The sequence below is a fragment of the Prionailurus viverrinus genome, chromosome A3 (genome assembly GCF_022837055.1).
Source record: "Prionailurus viverrinus isolate Anna chromosome A3, UM_Priviv_1.0, whole genome shotgun sequence".
NCBI lineage: Eukaryota > Metazoa > Chordata > Mammalia > Carnivora > Felidae > Prionailurus > Prionailurus viverrinus.
In genome coordinates, this window is record NC_062563.1 from 102353231 (window position 1) to 102373981 (window position 20751).

General features: G+C 40.0%; 1 protein-coding gene across 1 annotated transcript in view; it reads right to left on the minus strand.

Moving 5' to 3' along the window:
• Window positions 1-20751, minus strand: part of EIF2AK3 (eukaryotic translation initiation factor 2 alpha kinase 3) — a 70230-nt gene that overhangs the window by 18446 nt on the left and 31033 nt on the right. The window contains exons 3-13 of the mRNA XM_047852862.1: window positions 19994-20188; window positions 18126-18256; window positions 15890-16124; window positions 14557-14719; window positions 13123-13263; window positions 12315-12437; window positions 10774-10994; window positions 10317-10429; window positions 6564-6686; window positions 2076-2225; window positions 307-1084 (exon numbers count right to left, since the gene is read on the minus strand). Of these exons, the coding sequence (XP_047708818.1) occupies window positions 307-1084; window positions 2076-2225; window positions 6564-6686; window positions 10317-10429; window positions 10774-10994; window positions 12315-12437; window positions 13123-13263; window positions 14557-14719; window positions 15890-16124; window positions 18126-18256; window positions 19994-20188 (2373 nt within the window). The remainder of the gene's footprint in view (window positions 1-306; window positions 1085-2075; window positions 2226-6563; window positions 6687-10316; window positions 10430-10773; window positions 10995-12314; window positions 12438-13122; window positions 13264-14556; window positions 14720-15889; window positions 16125-18125; window positions 18257-19993; window positions 20189-20751) is intronic.

Here is a 20751-nt window from a genome sequence, read left to right on the forward strand (position 1 = left end):
TATCTGCTCAGGGTGGATTGGTCCTTTTCATCAGGAGGACCGGGAATACTTTTTACTGTAAAATGAACATAAGCACATTATAGAGGACAGGGTATGCTCTGCCCGAAGTTTTCAAAACACAGGACTTCTTTTTGCAGAGGTTCCTTCAGGCTATTTCCCCTGACCTCTGCTCCCTTCTCTGATGCCTTTACTCTCCTTTGCCCGAGGGCACTTCAGTTAGAGACCGACAAATATCGAAAGAAAGAACTGCTCTCAATCACAGAATGTCAGACTGAAACCCCTGGGCGGTGTTCCCCGAATACAGACCTTGAGGTCCCTGTGCATGAGCCCTTTACTGTGCAGAAACTCTACCGCCTCTGCGATCTGCAGGAAGATGTGCAGACACACGCTCCTCTCTCTCTCCTCTATGGTGCACCGACTGTTCATCCAGTCTTTGAGGTTTTCCTTTCTGCACAGCTGCATCTGAATGTAAAGATATACCTTCGGTGAACTGGGCTGGAGCTTTTCTGCAGTGTTTTTAGTGAGATCTAAACTCAAAGTGGTCGGTCTTGGAGGAGAAATAGAGAAGGTAGGTTCGGAAGAAGATTTGCTACTGGAATGCTTGAAAGGAGTCAGTTTATTAGCACAATGGTTGCCAATATGCAGGCGGTCAGTTTTGTGCTCTTCTTTCCTGGATGCATTATCGCAGCCAGAATCTTCAAACACTATAGAAGAGGATGTTCGCTCCCTTGACCTTCCATAAAGAGAAGCTTCAGAAGGACAAAGTTCAAAGGAGTGCCCCTCCTCATTGCCGTCCATGGTACCGTCTTCCATATCACACTCTGTAAGGCAACTGTCCTGGAGGTTGTAGGCTGCATCCACTGATTCACTGGTATCTCCGTGGTTCGTTCCTGATAATTCCAGTGGAGAGAACTGGCTCTCAGATGAACTTGTCTGGCCACAGGAAATCCCTACTGAAAAAGACCTCCTTTGTGAAGAAGGAGCTATGATCTCAATATGTTCCTTTGTAGAGAAAGGGTCCATTCTGCATATTTTAACAGATGGTCCATCCACTGGACTAGGAGAGCTGAGTGGCCAGTCTGTGCTACAAGTGGGAGAGATACAAAGGGAAGAGAGGGAGTATGTGCTGATTAAATTATGTGAACTATACTCTTTATTCTAAAAGCTTCATCTGTAAGAAAGCCAGTTACCAAATGACAAACAACACACAGATTAAATAAAAACATGCTATATGTGACAAAGAAAGGTCATATTCCATCCATTTCTTCTAAGAAATTTAAATTGGAAAGCTTCATTTTATACTCGAAGCCATTATCTGTTGTGCCAGAGCAGCCAAGGCCTTTATGCAAAACACAAGGCACTGAGGGCCCACCAAAGACAGGATTCCTCGGCGGCCGTGATTCTGAATCCCTTGTCCACACTGGGGCAGCAGCTCCCAGGGCCTTGAGCTGAGGACCACCTCACTGGGTCCTTCCATGGTTTGGCTACTGACTGCGTCTATAACAAGTGCCACCTGAACAAATGGCTTCATGTGGATCTGGGACTGCGTTTGGCACACGTAGGCGGGGATTTAATCCCAGCTATTTGGTAAACAGTCTGTCTGCAGCCTGCCTCTTCTTCGTTCTCATTTAATCCTCTTTACAAGAGCCTTCTTTCCCAAGATATAGGAATTACCTTCAGTAAGTTTAAGTATTTTTAGCTGCAAATACGTATAACCTACTTCGAAAAAGAGTTGTGACTTGTTAACTACTGAGAAACTAAACATCTAAAATTAAAAAAAAACTGGAGACAAAAGCAGACAATCTCTCTTGATGAGAAAAGCCACCGTAAATCCCTCAGTGATTTACAATGTGTAGAGCCCTATCTACAAAGAATTTCAAAAATTCAGGTTCTAAAAAATAAACTTTTCAATTAACAAGTGGCTAGAGAACGTTCTAAAACATGACAGAGAACAGCAGTTTTTCCTAAAACAAACAAGACACATCTCTAGTTACAGAAATGATATTTTGTTCACAGAAGGAAAAACTAGCCTAAAAGGAAGTACTAGCTTTTAAGTCTATGTCTAACCAAGTTACCTTTCATCTTTCAGCCAGATTTCATCCATTTTTTCTTGCCACTTCTCTGGTGGTGCCTCCAACCAAGCATTGAAATATCTCACAATTCCTGGATGGTCAAGCTTGGCTAAGGCTTTAACTTCTCGCATTACCTTTTCCCGAGCCAATTCCCTGAAATATAGAAAAAAGACAACACTGAAGGTTGCTCTTATCTGAAAAAGTAATCATATCTAATAGTAAAAAATAAGAAAATAAAAATCTCGCTTGAATGTAAAACTAGAAACAGAGGAGTTAGGGGCTCCTGTGTAGCTCGTCAGTTAAAAGTCTGACTTTTTATTTCGGCTCAGGTCACAATCCCAGGGTCATGGGATTGAGCTCCATGCTCAGCACGGAGGCTGCTTAAGATGCTCTCTCTCTGTGTCTCTCTCTCTGCCCCTCTACCCCATTCATGCACTCTTTCTCTTAAAAAAAAAAAGAAAAAGAAAAAGAAAGAAAGAAAGAAATGAGTTAGCCTAGTGGCACAATTCTAAAAATCCACGTGGTAGGTTTTGTATTTTAAAAAATACACGTATTTTACGGGCACCTGGGTGGCTCAGTCGGTTAAGTGTCGGACTTCATCTCAGGTCATGATCTCACAGTTCGTGAGTTCGAGCCCCACATCGGGCTCTGCGCTGACAGCTCAGAGCTTGGAGGCTGGACCCAGCTTCAGATTCTGTGTCTCCCTCTCTCTCTGGCCCTACCCCTGCTCATGCCCTGTCTTTGTCTCTCAAAAATAAATAAACATTTAAAAAAATTTTAAAAATACATGTTTTTAGGTTTTTTCTTCTAAAAATAAATGTTACAGACATATCTATTGTCTCTTGGATGACTAAAAATGAATGACTACAGACTGTTAAAGATTAATGTTTAATGTTTGTTAAATCAATAAAAAGAGGAATAGGTGTTAAGTATTCAGAAAAGGGAGCTCAGAATGGCAGCTCAGGAGGATGGAGAACAAACACACTGGTACATACATAATTGGCACAGCACATATTATGATGCAAAAAACCTGTATTAGCATGTTTGTTTGAGGCAAGTCTCACATACTGAATATCACAGGCAATGAAGTGTGTTAGAAAAGCGTCTGCTGGGTCGCCTGGATGGCTCAGTTGGTTAAGTGTCTGACTCTTATCTTGGCTCAGGTCATGATCTCAAGGTTTGGGAGTTCAAGCTCCACATCAGGCTCTGTGCTGACAGCGCATGGGCTTCTCCTGCTTGGGATTCTCCCTCTCCCTCTCTCTCTCCCCCTCCCCAGCTCACGCTGTCTCTGTCTCTCTCAAAATAAATAAATACAAGTGTAAAAAAATTTTTTAAAAAGAAAAGCATCTGGATTCGATTTTCTGCTGTGACGGCTTTTCTGATGGATCTAATCTCACAAATCTAGGGATCCCACTATCACCTGAAACAACATAATGAATGCAAGTGACGTCCTCCTCCCTCCCCAGGAGATGGATGGCCACTCCCACCCTGCCCTCTGTGCTTGGCTGTTGTTGTCCTACTCTCCCAATCTGAGAATCCTGCCACATTTTTGAATTCTTCAACTTCTAGGTCCCCACCTTCAGTTACCAAGTCCTATCAGCTCTTCCTTTTCAATTCATTACACTCACTCGTTTCTCACCCGTCCCCACTACTGCGCACAAATGTTCCACATCTTAGGACTAAGCTTACAAAAAAAAAAAACAAAAACCCAAAACACCCAAACCTAGAACCTAACAAACATTTATCTCTGACCCTTTCCTCATCTCAGCCACTTATACGTACCACCTCCAGAGCCACCTCCACTTTGATCGCGTCACCTCTCTACTCAAAGACCCAACTGACTACGAAACAAAGTCTAACCCCCCTTGCTTGGCATATAGGGTCCTGAAACCCACATCTTACATCTCCTCCACACTCCCCCATCCTTACCCTTCACTCCACCCACGCCAGAATGCTCACTGTTCTCTGTGCCACCTCCAAGTGCTTTCCCTAGAGCCCTTCTCGGGCCATCTGTGTAGTGAGACATCCCTCCCTCACACATCCGTCTACTGAGAGACAGGCTACTCTTGAACACCCAGCCCAGATGTCACCACCTCCATAAAGCTGGCCTTCCTTGATTTCAGCTACATCTGCACTTTTGTCATGGGAAGCTATTTACTAATCTAGGCCACCAGGTAACAGTCTTCCTTGTATTGTAATTATCTGTATATACACAAAATTATTTTGTATGTACACAAAAGCTTCAAAGAGTTATTGGTTCTCAGGGACAGAAGTTTTGCTTAATTTCATATCCTACGTGGTAACTTACACATATGAATATGCAAACTACTCAAAAATTATATATCAAAGAGAAGAATTAGTCACACAGTACACAAATCCATCCCAGTCCTGTGTCCCTATCTGTTGGACAGAATGTTTAACTACCAGTTACAAGGACACTGAGCAATCAGTGCACATTTAATCAAGAACCAATAGGAGCATGCTAAAATAGATGGAAAAGAAGGCATTACTCAAAGGCAATCATCTTAAGCATGACACTGTTCTGAGTCAGAAATCCTACTTCGAGGAATCTATCCTAAGGAAGCAGATGTGGTAAAACATTTATATTAAGGATGAACATGGGGCACCTAGGTGGCTCAGTCGGTTAAGCGTCCAGCTTCGGCTCAGGTCATGATCTCGCAGTTCATGAGTTCAAGCCCTATGTCGGGCTCTGTGCTGACAGCTCGGAGCCTGGAGCCTGCTTTGGATTCTGTGTCTCCCTCTCTCTCTGCCCCTCCCCCGTTCATGCTCTGTCTCTCTCTGTCCCAAAAATAAATAAACGTTGAAAAAAAAAAATTAAAAAAAAAAAATAAACATTTAAAAAGACAAATAGGGGTGCCTGGGTGGCGCAGTCGTTTAAGCATCCGACTTCAGCCAGGTCACGATCTCGCCGTCCGTGAGTTCGAGCCCCGCGTCGGGCTCTGGGCTGATGGCTCAGAGCCTGGAGCCTGTTTCTGATTCTGTGTCTCCCTCTGTCTCTGCCCCTTGCCCATTCATGCTCTGTCTCTCTCTGTCCCAAAAATAAATAAACGTTGAAAAAAAAAAATAAACATTTAAAAAGAAATAAATAAATAAAGATGAACACTGCAAAGCTGTTTTTAACTGCAACAAATTTGAAACCCAAATGTTTAAAAAAAAAACAAAAAAAGGAACAGTTAAAAATATTTCACATGTATCAGTTGGACTATCATCCAGCCATAAGATACTTTTAGCGTATTTTAGCATTTTAATAAAATACTCTTAATAACATGGAAAATACCAAGAATTAAATGAAGGAAGCAACAGATAAAACTGTACTGTACTGGTAACTATGCTACTAAGAAAGTAAATTTATGATCAGACAAAAAAATCAAAAGGAAACACCCTAAAATGGTAATAATATTTCTGGGGAGAAAAGACACAGATGAATTTTAATACTTTCTCTATTTCCCACAATAAATAGATTATTTCTAAATGGTGCTATGTAGTAAAGTCTATAGTCATCATAATTCACTGTGGGAAAGCCCTGAGTTGTTAAGAATCAAAAACAAGGGCAGATTTTCTAAGTAGAGACAAAGCAATCTCAATAGATCACCCCAGGGTGTCTGGGTGGCTCAGCTGATTGAATGTCCAACTCTTGGTTTTTTGTTCAGGTCATTATCTCACAGTTTGGGGGATCGAGACCCACACTGGTCTCTGTGCTGAAGGTGTAAAGCCTGCTTGGGATCCTTTCTCTTTCTCTCCCTCTCTCTCTTCCTCTCCCTTGCTCATGCTCTCTCTCTCTCAAAATAAACATTAAAAAAATAAATAGATCACCCCTTTTATTAAATTTTTTTTTTTAATTTTTTTTTTTTCAACGTTTATTTATTTTTGGGACAGAGAGAGACAGAGCATGAATAGGGGAGGGGCAGAGAGAGAGGGAGACACAGAATCGGAAACAGGCTCCAGGCTCTGAGCCATCAGCCCAGAGCTTGACGCGGGGCTCGAACTCACAGACCGCGAGATCGTGACCTGGCTGAAGTCAGACGCTTAACCGACTGCGCCACCCAGGCGTCCCTTTTATTAATTTTTTTTAAATTTTTTTATTTTAATGTTTTATTTATTTTTTTTTGAGACAGAGAGAGAGGCAGAGCATGAGCAGGGGAGGGGCAGAGAGAGAGGGAGACACAGAATCAGAAGCAGACTCCAGGCTCTGAGCTGTCAGCACAGAGCCCGATGCAGGGCTCGAACTCACGAACTGTGAGATCATGACCTGAGCCGAAGTCAGATGCTCAACCGACTGAGCCACCCAGGTGCCCCTAGATCACCCCTTTTAGACAGCTGGTTACCTGGTAGCCCTCAGAAGCTAAGATTCAGAAGGTCAGAAATTATGTTTCCTATAGGATCTATCGAATATAGGAAGAAGGATGTATTGCCTGTGGGATGAGTAATATGGTCCTAGCTCCAGGTTCACCATCAGTGCCCCTCCCTTACCTGTTGGGGAGACGGATTCTCTTGATAGCATAATTGCAGTCATCAACTTTATTTCTGGCTTCAAAGACAACTCCAAACCCACCGCGTCCCAGGCACTGAACCGGCTCAAAATCTGTTAGGTATCTTTTAAAAAAAAAAGAAATTTTAATAAGGTAATAGTTCAATCTTATTTTATGATGTATAAAAGTGTCTAAACTCTGTAAGTCTTGTAGAACTTATTTTTTTTTTTTTTTTAAATTTTTTTTCAACGTTTATTTATTTTTTTGGGACAGAGAGAGACAGAGCATGAACGGGGGAGGGGCAGAGAGAGAGGGAGACACAGAATCGGAAACAGGCTCCAGGCTCTGAGCCATCAGCCCAGAGCCTGACGCGGGGCTCAAACCCACGGACCGCGAGATCATGACCTGGTTGAAGTCGGACGCTTAACCGACTGCGCCACCCAGGCGCCCCTGTAGAACTTATTTTAATAGAAAGTGTAGGGTTTTTTTTTTTTTTAATTTTTAATTATTTATTTGAGTAAATGCTAACCCCAACGTGGGGCTTGAACTCATGACCCTAAGATCAAGAGTCACGGGCTCCACCCACTGACTCAGTCAGGTGCCCTCAGAGTGTAGTTTAAATTCTACTATTAGCATTCTTTGTTCTTCTGTTTATATAAATGAAGCAAACCCATTCTAATTTTTTCCAAGAAAATGTATAAAAAATAAAAAAGCTCCTGTTTAGTTGGGAATCACCTGTTAATCACTTGTTTTTATAGCAACCACACTACTGATCTAACCTGTCTGATACTTTCCATCACCTACCAAAATATTCCATCCTTAATTCTCTAAACTTCTGCCTCCTGTAGCATTCTGCACTCAATGAGAAAAACACAGTTTAATCCTATGTCAGTGCATTTTTATGGCAAAAATGTAATCAATCCTATTATATTTAAGTGTTTTTTTTTGTTTTTTGGGGTTTTTTTTGCCAGAAATCTTTCTAGGAACCGAAGATGTCTGCAATTGGCTGGGATGCCTCCTGAGTCAGTGTGCTCATCACCGACTAACTCAGCATCTGTGACTTAAAGGCCGGGCTGCACACTTAGTCTGGTCTCCCTTCCGCGCCCGACCTCACCGCTCTGTGCTGTGTTCCAGCCAGCCTGCACGAGGTCTCACAACTTCGGCACTTCTGCTTCTGCTATTTGCTCTGCTGAGATGGCCTACTTCTTTGTACTTAATGAAACTCTTGTTTTTCCTTCATTCTGCTCATCTCGCCATTGCCGTAGGGCCTTCCTACACCCATCTTAATGTTCTCACAGCACTGTTCACACAGTACTCTGAACTACTTAAACGTAATCTCGATATTTTGCAGTTATTCGTACTCAGCTCACTCTCCCCACTGCCGCTGAACTGTGGTGGCCTTGAATGCAGAAAAGCATTCTTGTTTCTCTTTGTATTTCCAGAGGCTGAGCTTACCTGGCAAACAGAAGATCTAACAAATATCTATCGAACAATATATGACAAAATAAATGAATGCATGCATGCCTGCTATGAAGTTGTTCTCCAGGCAGATGGGGAGTAGTTGAATTAGATTAGATTATCTTTAGTGTCTCTCATAAGGCTAAGTTTATTACTTTATGATTTGCACACTCCTATTAATTTAGTAGCTGGCTCAGCTGGCTAGAGCATGGAGTTAAGGAGGAGAGGCAATTGATCCAAATCCTCCATGGGCCAATTACCTTCACAGAGAATGAAGAACAATACTCTGTATCCCTAAAAATAGCTAGTCAAGGCACTTTGGTACAAATCCATCTCCCCAGCTACAAAGCCCATGAAATCCATACCCTACTTCTGAAGGGCCAATTGAATTTTGCCCTATATTAAAGAAAACATCCATATGAAAATAAATATATCATCTGAAATGAGAGACATCTTATTTAAGACTATAGACTCTATAAAGGTAAGTATCATCATGCCTAAGGTCCCAACTGATAAATCACAAAGTTGGGTCTTGAACTCATGACCGGACCCAGAGCTCAGGTTCTTTATAATGCCTACAATATAGTAGGCATTCAATAAACATTAGGTATTATTATAGAGCTTATGTATTTGAAAAACAATCAGCTGTACTCTCCATATTGAATAAAGTTAAAGGAAAATAAAGACTAATTCAATTTCAGAGTACATTATTCTAATTCTCTTCACAACAGCCTTACAGATATATATGCTTATTCACTAATCCCCATTCCTCCCTGTGTTTACCTAATTCTTCCTTACTCACAATCTAAGGTTCAATGAAAATGTGACCATATGACATTTGGCCAATGAAAATGGTCGTTTATGACAACCTCTTCTCCACTTACAGAATCATCACAACCAGACTGAGTCATTTATAGTTCACGGCTTTTTTCTTGTATGTTTCCGTTTTGCCCCGTATTATCTTCTCTCATAGATTTTAAGCCCCTTCAGGATAGGACTAGTCCTTTTGTTTTTCCCAAAGCCTGGAATACTTTCCTGTGCTCGGTTGTTTAGAGTAAATGTTGAATGAACAATGAATGGCTTCAGTAGTGGACTCTACCCGATGAAGAGCTGTTGGGTCCCTAGTTCGCTCCCTCTCTCTACCTGCTGGTGTTGCTGTCCACTGACATATTGGTTAGCATCTTTATTAGAAGGGTACTAAAGCCTTTGCCATTTCTTAGTCACCTAGTAAATTCTCCTTTGGGCAACTTGTAGCTAAGACAAATTGATTACAGTCAATTCTCCATTTGTCATAATACAGTATGAATGCACCGTAGATCAATTAGGTCCACAGATAAAGTATCACATATTTTAGCTGTAATTTTCAATCTTTCTGTCATCAAATCATTACCCTAGGTATTGAACAGTGAGGTTCTGTATCTCTTCCTTGTTTCCATATTACCAAGTGTTAAGTATGATATCAAAACAAAGGGAAAACATAGAAATAAACCATGTAATTGAAAAATGAACCACAGTACCATTCCCTGTACCACAAAGCATAAAAAACTATATACCTGATGCTAACAGATTCTCTCTTTTATTTTACTTTCAAATTATTTGAATTGCCTACTTTTCAGGTGACTCACCTCCCTCTTCTATTTTTAAAAATGACCTATTGGTGTATTCCCCCCATTTTTCTATTTCTTATTCTAGACAGAATAAGGATGAAATAAATAACTGAGGATTAAGTAACATATAGAGATTTATACCATACTCTAATAACACAATAACAATTTGGTACTATTAATGACGAGCCCAGTACGTGGTAGATCCTCAATAGCTAAGTTAAGTTCCGGTAAGAACTTAATTTGGCGGCTGAAATTCTGAACTTCTATCACACTCTATTTTTATCTTTCTTAGGGTACATGCCACTTTGAATAAGTTTAAGTTACTTGAGGGTTAAATCTATGTTTTACTTACCTGGACATTTGTGCATTAAAAAAAAAAAGTTAGGGGCACCTGGGTGGCTCAGTGGGTTAAGTGTCCGACTTCGGCTCAGGTCATGATCTCACCGTTTGTGAGTCTGAGCCCCGCATCAGGCTCTGTGCTGTCAATGCAGAGCCTGCTTCAGATCGTCTGTTCCCCTCTCTCTCTGCCCCTCCCTCGCTTGTTCTCATTTTCTCTCTCTCTCTCTCAAAATAAATACACTAAAAAAAAGTTAAACAGGATCTTAGTTTAGGGGTCATTTCTTCTTTGATTCCAACAGTTGCCACCAGAAGCTGCACCACACACACATATACTTTATGGTAAGACTTACCGCGATATATATCCGGAATTTTTTATGTCATTCCAGCTACTGTCCTTGGCGTCTCCACTTACAGAATCGTATTTACTTTCAGTCTGACACTGAGTTTCCGATTCCTTCCTTTGCTGGTAAGGTGGGGAGAAAAATCACTGTCAAAACTGAACTGAAGTTAGCTGACTATCTTAAACTATAAAGTAACATTAAAAAAGTAAACAATGTGGGCAAAAATAAGCGTATTGTGAGAACACAAAATACAGCATTTCCTTGGTCAGTGGGAAGTGAAACGGTAGGGGTGCAAGACAGATTGCAATGGGTCGAGGAGCGAAGGGGTCGTAGGTCAGTGGACAGGAAGGGATGGGCAATAATGATTTCATGGTAAACCTACGTAAATGTAGTACCCTCTTCCCCACCCCCACACATTATTTACCCCACACTTTGAGGTACATCAGAATTCTAAAAAAGGTCTTACTCTGTGAGGATGAGGATGGAAAAGCCTACGCACGATAAAAGTTGTTGCTATGATACAAAATAGAATAGTTCCGACTATTTCTTTCCACCAGTGTAAGAGGAGAACGGGATCCTTTCTGCGAATGTTCTTGTTGTAATTTGGGTTATCGAGAAATCGGACTGTGATCTGTGTGCTCCGCTTGCTCCTCTCCCTCTTGTAGTATGGTAGGTAATAACCATTATCTTCAAAAACAAATGTTAAAAAGTTTTTTTTTTTTTAAAAGATAAACCAATATAGAGCCACCTTTAATTGTTAAAAAATTCTCTATTTTCCTGTCACTTCTATTACCAATTCCTTTTATTAAAGTTTCATCTCTTCTTTAACACATTGCAATAGCCTCATTACCCTACTTTTTCTTTTTTCTTATACAAACCTATTTTCCTTTATTCCATAAGCATCACAGATCTTCTTTGTACTGAATAATAAGACTAGAAAGAAAGCTTAAGGGCCACCCCATTCATTACCTCATTAAATAATTCAATTCTTTAAATTCGGGAGAGTTAGACAGTACTCAGTCTTCCTCCAAGGATTTTAAACTTTACTTCCATTTAGACATCAATGAAATACCATCAGCCATTCTTCGCAAACTGAAAAGAAAACATCTCCAACGCGCTCATTGGTTCATTGCACGCTGTCAGAATGAGGTTGTCCTGGGAAGCAACCTGTCTTTTTGGCTTCTATTTTGTACCACGTGGACAGACTACACAATTCTCTCTTACCTTGTGTTCTGATCAGCATCAGATAAAGACTGATGTTTCTAGGCCAGAGCCTTCTGTTTTTGTCAATTTAAATTCTACAATAACTTCCCAGTTCCAGCATCTAGGGTGACTGATGAGGAATCTATGCTTTGGCCTAATGCAGATTTGAGAGTTTTTCTTAACATGTAACTGTTGGGAATACTTTCATATCTAAATACATCCTAACTTTAAATACCCATGTCAAATTTTACCTCCTCTTACTTTTGCGCTAATTTCCCCTGTCGAAGGACAAAATGAACATCACCTCATTTTATAGCATTTCACACAGTATTATGGGAAACATCTGTTTTCTTCATTATCCAGGCTGATATTATGTAGTTTATATTAAATAGGCTTTTAACTAAATGAGAGCTAATGACCAGAACGAATGCTTATTGAATACTATTTGCAGGACACCATGCTAGCTAAGACTGTATGTGTATTCTCTATCTCATTTAGGCCTCATAACAGCCCAGTAGATAAATACTAGGATTACTATCCTCGCTTTACAGATGAAGGAACGAAGATGCAGATAAGCTGGGTGTGCCCAACCTGGTGTCAAGGGCAAAACTGGGATCTGAACCCTAACAATCTAACTACGGAACCCGTACCCTTGGCCACCATTCACACTATGCCTCCCAAGATATTTTATTTTCTACCTTCCAATGACTACCTTTCATTTGAATTGCAACCATTCATTTCAAAGGAATAAATAAATGCAAAGAAACACCTCAGCATTTTCAATGCAAGCTTCCTCACACTCACCATATGGGTATTGCAAGATTGAAAGCGCACCGTTGCTGTACTCTTCATGAGAAAACTTATCGTTGCTAAGACATTTGTCGAATTCATCAGACCCTACCAAGACAGGAGTTCTGGACGGGGAATCTAAAAGAAAATGGTAAAATCTTACATGTTAAGGCTTCAGGGAAATTGCATGAACCTCATTCATTCCAAACACAGATATTCAGTCACAGTTCTGTTCAAATATGTTAAGTCACACAAATGGCTCAAAGGTCTTTCCCCCCGAAAAGCACAGCCTTGTAGAGAAGCTGAGTCAGTTAAACAAGTAATTAAAATAGGACGTGATGTATGTGATAAAAAACTACACAAGCTACAGAAAGGAGGAAGGAAGGTGGTCTAATATCTGCATTCAACTCATTTAAGTGTCTCATAGAATATGCTGTAATAACCAGATAATGTCTCATAAGTATTCTTCACTTGATCTTAGCCAAAAGGCTGAGAAGCAATTTTTCATAAATATTCTTAGCATAAATATGTTAAAAGCTAAATGATACTCTGTCACAGTCAGTGAACGGTTAAGAATATTTCTCTGTTGTCTGGAGAAATATCTTGGTAACAACTGATTTCTCTAGAAGCAGCTGTTATTTCAATGAAATCATGTAAAAGATAATTAAATTTCACTGACATCTCAAATGCCTTCCTAGTTTCTCAGAAAATAAAGAGCACCTATGAGTTGTAATCTCTGTGCTACTCAATACCAGGACAAAGACAGTCATGATTAGGCCTCTGAACACCTCACAAATATTACAAAAGTTCCTAATTCACTTACGAATTAAGGGCTTCCATTTGATTGTTGGCAAAGGAACAATTGCATATTCATTATTGACAGATTCCAAGGCCTTGGGACTTGTAGGAAACTTTTCTGAAATTCTGACTGATGACTGCAGATACAGCTGACCTCTGTACATTCCTGAGTCAATGAAAACAGTATCAATTATGTTGAGAATCAAGCACCAAGGATTTTTTTCCAAAAGGGTCATTTTGATTTAATAAAATTAGATTCACTCCAGGTATTTCTTCATGTGCTACAAAATGCTTTTCAAGGAATCAAGCCCGAAGCACTCAAATGTGACCCCAACAAAAATAGGGGCGGAAAGTTATAATAATTTTCAGCAATTACTGGAAAACTCTTCTAGTAGGGAAGTTCAAAGCAATTAATCCAGATGCAAATACAAACGTAGAAAGTTTTAGACTCTGAGGATATATGGGTAATTCACAACATACTGTATGATGGCAACATTTCTTTCTTTTCTTTTTTTAAAGTTTTTTTCTCTCTTTTTTTTAATGTTTATTTTTGAGAGAGCGAGCACATATGCACGCACACGTGCACTCGAATGGGGGAGAGGCAGAGAAAGAGAGGGACAGAGGATCCAAAGCAGGGTCTGTGCTGACAGCAGAGAGCCCGAGCCGGGGCTTGAACCCACGAACCATGAGATCATGACCTGAGTCAAAGTCAGACACTTAACCAACTGACCACCCAGGAGCCCCAGCAACATTTCTAAGCCTTTTTTTTTTTTTTTAATGTTTATTTATTTTTGAGAGAGAGAGACAGAGTGCAAGCAGGGGAGGGGAAGAGAAACAGGGAGACACAGAATCTGAAGTAGACTCCGGGCTCTGAGCTGTCAGCACAGAACTCAACATGGGGCTCAAACTCACAGACCAGACTGCGAGATCATGACCTGAGCCTAAGTCAGACGCTTAACTGACTGAGCTGCCCAGGTGCCCCTCTAAGCCTTTCTGATATAGGTCTCAGAGGAAAAGAATATGCCATGGTAATTGGAAGTTTCAGAATTGGATAAATGGATGGGGCACCTGTGGCTCGGTCAGTTCAATGTCCGACTTCGATTCGGGTCATGATCTCACAGTTCATGAATTTGAGTCCCACATTGGGCTCTGTGCTGATAGGGCGGAGCCTGCTTGGATCATCTGTCTCCCTCTCTCTCTGCCCCTTCCCCACTCATGCTCACTCGCTCTCTCTCCCCCCCAAGAATAAACATTAAAAAAAAAAAAAAAAAAAAAGAAGTGGATAAATGGAAAAAAACAGGAATGTAAATCAAAGTATAAATCTTAAGGGCAACCTAAGCCAGAGACTGTATTTAGGAATTACAACTACTATAGGCACCGCTGAAGCAGAAAGGAATGATGTAGGAATAAAACCTAAATGTCAGTATGTCCTGTCACTAGATAAGAGACATCTACTCACCCAAGTAAACGCTGTTTTCTGTGGCTCCTCGAGCAGCTTCTACAATGTCTTCTTCATCTTCTAAAACTTCATCATTAGATGCGTAACTTGTATCATCAAAAAGACTGATGGGAATGACTTTTCCGTCCTTAACCAACCAGGCAGACGCAATGGGAGTACAAAACTAAACAAAAATGGACAAGAAATGTTATAGAATTTCAAGCAGTATTTACATAATTCAACTCCTAAAATGACATTTAAAAATCACAATTGTAAAAATTTTTCCAGCTTAATGAGGTATAATCGACAAATAAAAAATGTATATATTTACAGTATGCAATGCCATATTTTGATACAGTATATACACTGTGAGACGATTAGCACAATCAAGCTAATTAACCTATCCATCGCCTCACATCATTATTTTCGCGTCAACATTTGAAATCTACCCTCATTTCACAACATACACATATATCAAATCATCACACTGTGTAGCTCAAATGTACATAGTTTTTATTCATCAATTATACCTCAACAAAGAAAAAAAATTTTTTTAATCTACCCTCAGCAAATTTCACGTATATAGTACCATTAACTATAGTCACCACACCGTACATTACATCCACAGAACTTATTCATCCTGCATAACCGAAACTCTGTACTCTTTGACCAACATCTCTCGATTTCTCCTGCTCCCCAGCCCCTGGCAACTACCATTCTAGTCTCTGCTCTGTGTGTTCAACTTTTAAAATTCCACATTCAAGAGATCACGCACTGTTTACCTTTCTGGGCCCGGCTTATTTCACTCAGCATAATGTCCTCCAGGTTCATCCACGATTTCACAAGTGACAGGATCTCCCCCCCTTAAGGCTGAATAATAGCTCACTGCGTATATACACGCACCCCATTTTCCTTACCCATGCCTTACTATGGACGCTTAGACTGCGTCTCTATCTTGGTTATTGTGAATAATGGTGCGCTGAACATGGCAGTGCAGATATCTCTTCGAGATATTGATTTCACTTCCTTTGAATATATTCAGAAATAGGATTGTTGGATCATATGGTAGTTTTCTTTTTAATTTTTCAAAGCCCCTCCGTGCTGTCTTCCATACGGCTGCGCCCATTTACGCTCTCAGCAGCAGCGCGCGAGACTGCGAACACCCTCACCAGCACTTGTTTTCTGTAGCCTTTTTCAGAGTAGCCATCCTAACGGGTGTAGAGCCGCACATTTCTTAGGGCAGAGAGAACAGGCTGAGAATCTAAAATGAGAGATATTTCCCTCTACCCAATAAGTTTGGTCAAACTGGGAAAGGAAAACAACGTATTTATAAATTCTCGGTGGGTTTAGGTACCTGGTATTCCCATTCCAGATGTCCTCCCTTCTTATTAAACGCCATAACCTTCCAGTCTGCAACCGACACCTTTATCACTGTGTCCATCATGGCAGCTTCCTGTTCTTCCACATCTGAAATAATTTTAGACCCTTCTTTGTTCCCACTGGGCTTTAAGGTGCTTTCAATAAATCCGGCTCTAGTTTCCATGTCTGGAATATACCGAAGTTCAAAGTGGCCAACACTGAAATTCCACCTTAAATTTACAAAGGTTTGTTTTAGAAATTTACACTTAAGGAAAGGGATCAAATCATAAAGAACTGTTCCAGATTCAAGAAGCAAACACTAAAATTTTGTGAGGAGACAAAGAGTAACTCAACACAATTTTCTGGGAGTGCTTTGCTGATTTATGCCACAAGAGGGCATCACCTTGTCCTGATCTGTTAGAAACCTGGGATCTGAGTTGTAAACTGACAATGGCTATGGGACAGATTTTCTCTCAGAAATTAACAAATGCTCACATTTCCAAATCAGAGCGATTTTCTCAACACACATCAAAGTTACCTTAAAATGAGGCCAGCAGCAGTGTGCTTTGTCAATTAAATTAAAGCCTGGACACATTTCATTCAAGTGCAGAGAAATTAATTCGTCCCAATAAATCAATGTACACAGCAAGATAAATGCATCGGTTTTGTATTTACATGAAAACATAGCCCCAAAAGGCAATGTAATTCAGTGTACCAAGACTGAAGGTCATACCACCTCAGCTCCAATCTCAAATCTCTCCCGAGATCTGTCAAGTCACTGAACCTTTCCTGAATTTCAGTGTCCTCATCCATAAAGTGGCAGTAACAATGTTTCTTCTACAATTAATACACAGATCACTTAACTTTTGACAGTATAATGACTTGTCACTGAGATAGAAAATGACCTAATAATCCTGACATCTATTAAAAAATAAACTTAAGGAACATGGATCTTAGACCCCAGAGTCTTCTTATTTTGGTAACTCAAAATTCTGTTGAGATGGACATCTGTTCCTGTTGGTGGCTGGACACCCAGCAAGCACTCAAACACTTAAGGAAACGAAATCCCAGGGGCGCCTGGGTGGCTGTCAGCACAGTCCGCTTTGGATCCTCTGTCTCCCTCTCCCTACCCCTCCTCTGCCTGCTCTCTCTCTCCCTCAAAATAAATAAACATTAAAAACATTTTTTAAAAAAAGGAAACAAAATCCCATCAGGAAAAAGAAGGTCAGATTGCCAGCAGATGCAAAGCCCTACTCACAGTCCAGTGAACATAGAAATACATTCTTAACTGATTTTAAGAAAACAGGAAAGGAAGCTGAATTATATTGCATCACATTAGATAATATCTGAAAGTCTGGTTCACTTTCAAAAGATAAAGATGAGATCTCAAATTATTTTTATTACAGAGGCAAGTTAAAATTTAAATATTAGGTAGGTTAAAGAAAAAAATCAAGCATGTGATTTAGGACCAACATAAGTAATCCAACCATCTTGGTTTTTAATCCCATATTTAAATGTAAAAATTACATAAGGAACTCATTATTTGAAAAGGGAAACAAAAAGGCATTTGACCAAATGAATTATACTTCAACGATTTAAGAAAATAGACAAAAATGTTATTTTAAAATTGGGTTGTCAAACACACTATGAAACTACTGACTAGAGAGAACTACAGGGTCAAAGAGGCCCAAGTTGAAATAAAGTGCATTAACTTTGTCTTAAGAGCTTTTCACTGATCTGTATGATCAGTGAGGTTGCTACATTCATCGTATGGGCCTTCCTCTGGTTATCATCTCCAGAAGCATATGGTGGGAGTCTCGATTCAGGATTTGTTAAAAACCACGAGACCATTTTCATATATTTATTATTATTTTTTAAATGTTTATTTTTGAGAGAGGGGGCACATGTTTTGCGCCCAGGGGAGGGCCAGAGAGAGAGGAGGGACAGAGGATTGGAAGCAGGTTCTGCACTGACAGCAGAGAGCCCGATGTGGGGCTCGAACCCACAAACCGTGAGATCATGCCTGAGCCGGAGTCAGATGCTTAACCGACCAAGCCACCCAGGTGGCCCCCATGAAGGCCATTTTTAATTTAGGGCCTACATTTCTCTTAAAAGAGCTGTGTGTTTTTTGGGCAAGAAAACAGCTCAGGAAATTTCCATAAAGAAAAAAATCTGATAAATTTGGGTTTTGCTGAACTAATGATCAACAGCCACATCATCTGAATACATACTTCTCATTGCCACTGCGAGGTCCAACAGCTCTAACAGTTTTCTGGGAGCGTTGCAGAAGCAGGATGTCTTCTTGTTCCATTTCATCATTATCCCACTGGCGACAACCCAGAGCTGAGCAGATATACCTCACCTGAAAAGACAGACAGAAATTTTGTAAAGAATACATAAGTTACAGGAGATCGGAGATATTAAAAGAATCTACATGATTTATAAAAAAAATTGTGGGGATCTGTAATACCCGAGTATTAAGAAACATCGGTAAGACTACCAATTCCAAAAATGAGTTACTTAGAACTACAAAAGAAACAATAAATAAATATTTATTTCTGGAATTATTAAGGGAAAATCCTTATTTTAAGGATTTAGATAACTTTAGTTTTATTTGGGGGATTTTCAAGGATGATACACGAGAAGACATAAACGGTTGTGATCTCTTAGCAAGAATTTCATTAATAAAAGTCCAGGTGTATTAAAAAAAATTGGCCTCAGAGTTCCCATATGATGGAAGAATTTGGTTTTTAAAGACGTAAATCTCTTTTAGTAGCTATACTATTTAAAAGTACCTCCTTCAAACCTTCATTAGAAAAACAAAGAAGGACTCTTAGTATGATCTGAGCTAAAATCTTCACAGAAAGAAGCACATGTGCTAGAATACCCGAATTTTGCAGCAGCACATCAAATAGAGAACCAGACGATAGGGGTCAATTCCACTGTCTTAGAGATGAGAATACTGAAGGAGATAGAGGGTCACAAGGCCTCCTCAGTACAAAGCAGATGTGGGTAGTGGAGAAGGCAGAAAAGCATCTGCAAGAGCAAGAGGGGGCTATGGGCCTAACACTTAAATAAGGAATCGTTAACGTGTGAAAAAGTCAAGGGGCAAAAGGTCATTTTTCTATTCTTCCTTGTTCTAGTCTTAAGTCTATATACAAAATATTCACATATCAAGGTTAAGAGTTAAAAAAAAGGTTTTTACCTTTCTTTAAAAAATAAATTTTTTTAATGTTTATTTATTTAATGTTTAAATGTTTATTTATTTTTGAGCATAAGCCCGTAAGGGGCAGAGAGAGAGGGAGACACAGAATCCGAAACAGTCTCCAGGCTCTGAGCTATCAGCACAAAGCCCAACGTGGGGCTCGAACTCACTAACTGTGAGATCATGACCTGAGCTGGAAGTCAGACGCTTAACTGACTGAGCCTCCGAGGCATCCCAAGACTTTTACCTTTCTAAAAAGGATGTATTTAATTAGTTACTCCTAATAAGAGATTTATATTGTAAGACCAATCTTAGAAGCAGATGATGGTTATATCCTGAAACCTAACATTAGAGAGAGTCTGGGTCTTAATGGTATAACTTTTTCTGTACACAGACCTAAGTCAAATTGAACCTTGGAAATTTCTCAACTTTTAAAGTTTCAAGTTTTCTCATCTGTAAAATAAACACAACTTTCCTCTTGGAGTACAGGATCAAACTAGATAAATAAGTAGCAATTATTCTTATTGAGATTATTATTAATATTTGGAGGGTTCTTCATCCGTCCAAATGGAAACAAGAATGTGTGACCTCTAGGAACATCATGAAGATTTCAATATAACGTATGAAAAACACAACTGACACACACTAGACCTTATTGATTCATTCTCTTCCTCCTGCTTTTCCTGGCTCTGCTGTTTATTCTGTTGTCTCGGATACATTTAGTTTTCTTAATAATATTTTGCCCTTTCTACTTTGTAATTCATTTATTCAAACAAATAATATCCTCAGGGAAAAATAATAAACCTCAGCCAGTAATAGTATAGCTTATTAAGTTATTTCCTCTCACCCTATTTATTCTGATTCCTCCCCAAATAATCCAACATTTTCACTCACCTTTCCACTATATGCACTGAGTCCGTATGTAGTGAGAGACTTTCCTCCAACCAAAACAACATCGTCTCCAAATTTATAAGAAGATTCAAGAAGTGATTCAACTGTAAAAGGAACAGTTTCCATGCTCTCACGGTCCCGGTCCCACTGAAAGAGGTCTCCATCCAGGGAAGGAATGATCATCTTATTCCCAAATACCTAAAACAGAAGGCAAAATTTAAAGAAATATTTTTTATTTTAATGTTTATTTACTTTTGAGAGAGAGAGAGTGCAAGCGAGGGAGGGACAAAGAGAGGGAGACACAGAATCCGAAGCAGGCTCCAGGCTCTGAGCTGTCAGCACGGAGCCCAGTATGGGGCTCGAATGCACGAACTGCGAGATCATGACCTGAGCCGATGTCGGCCACTTAACCGACTGAGCCACCCAGGCGCCCCCAAAACAGAAGGTAAATTTTAACAGGGATCATAACTTTACAAGTAGTGACAAAGAGCTGGAGTCTTGAGCCTGATGTTCTCTAGCCTCCTTCTGAGCAGCATGTGGAGAGGCACAATTTATCAACCAAGAGCAACGTAAAAAGAGCTGCCCATCTCTCCTGGGGTCTACGCGTAATACTCTAGCACGGTTTTCTCAAACTTTGTTTGTGATGGGTGTCCCATAATGATACATGAGCTACCAAAAGAGAGTTTTGTGATCAAGTGAATTCAAGGAGAGGTTACAGCAACCCATATGCTAATATACAATACATTTTTCTAGCAAACAGA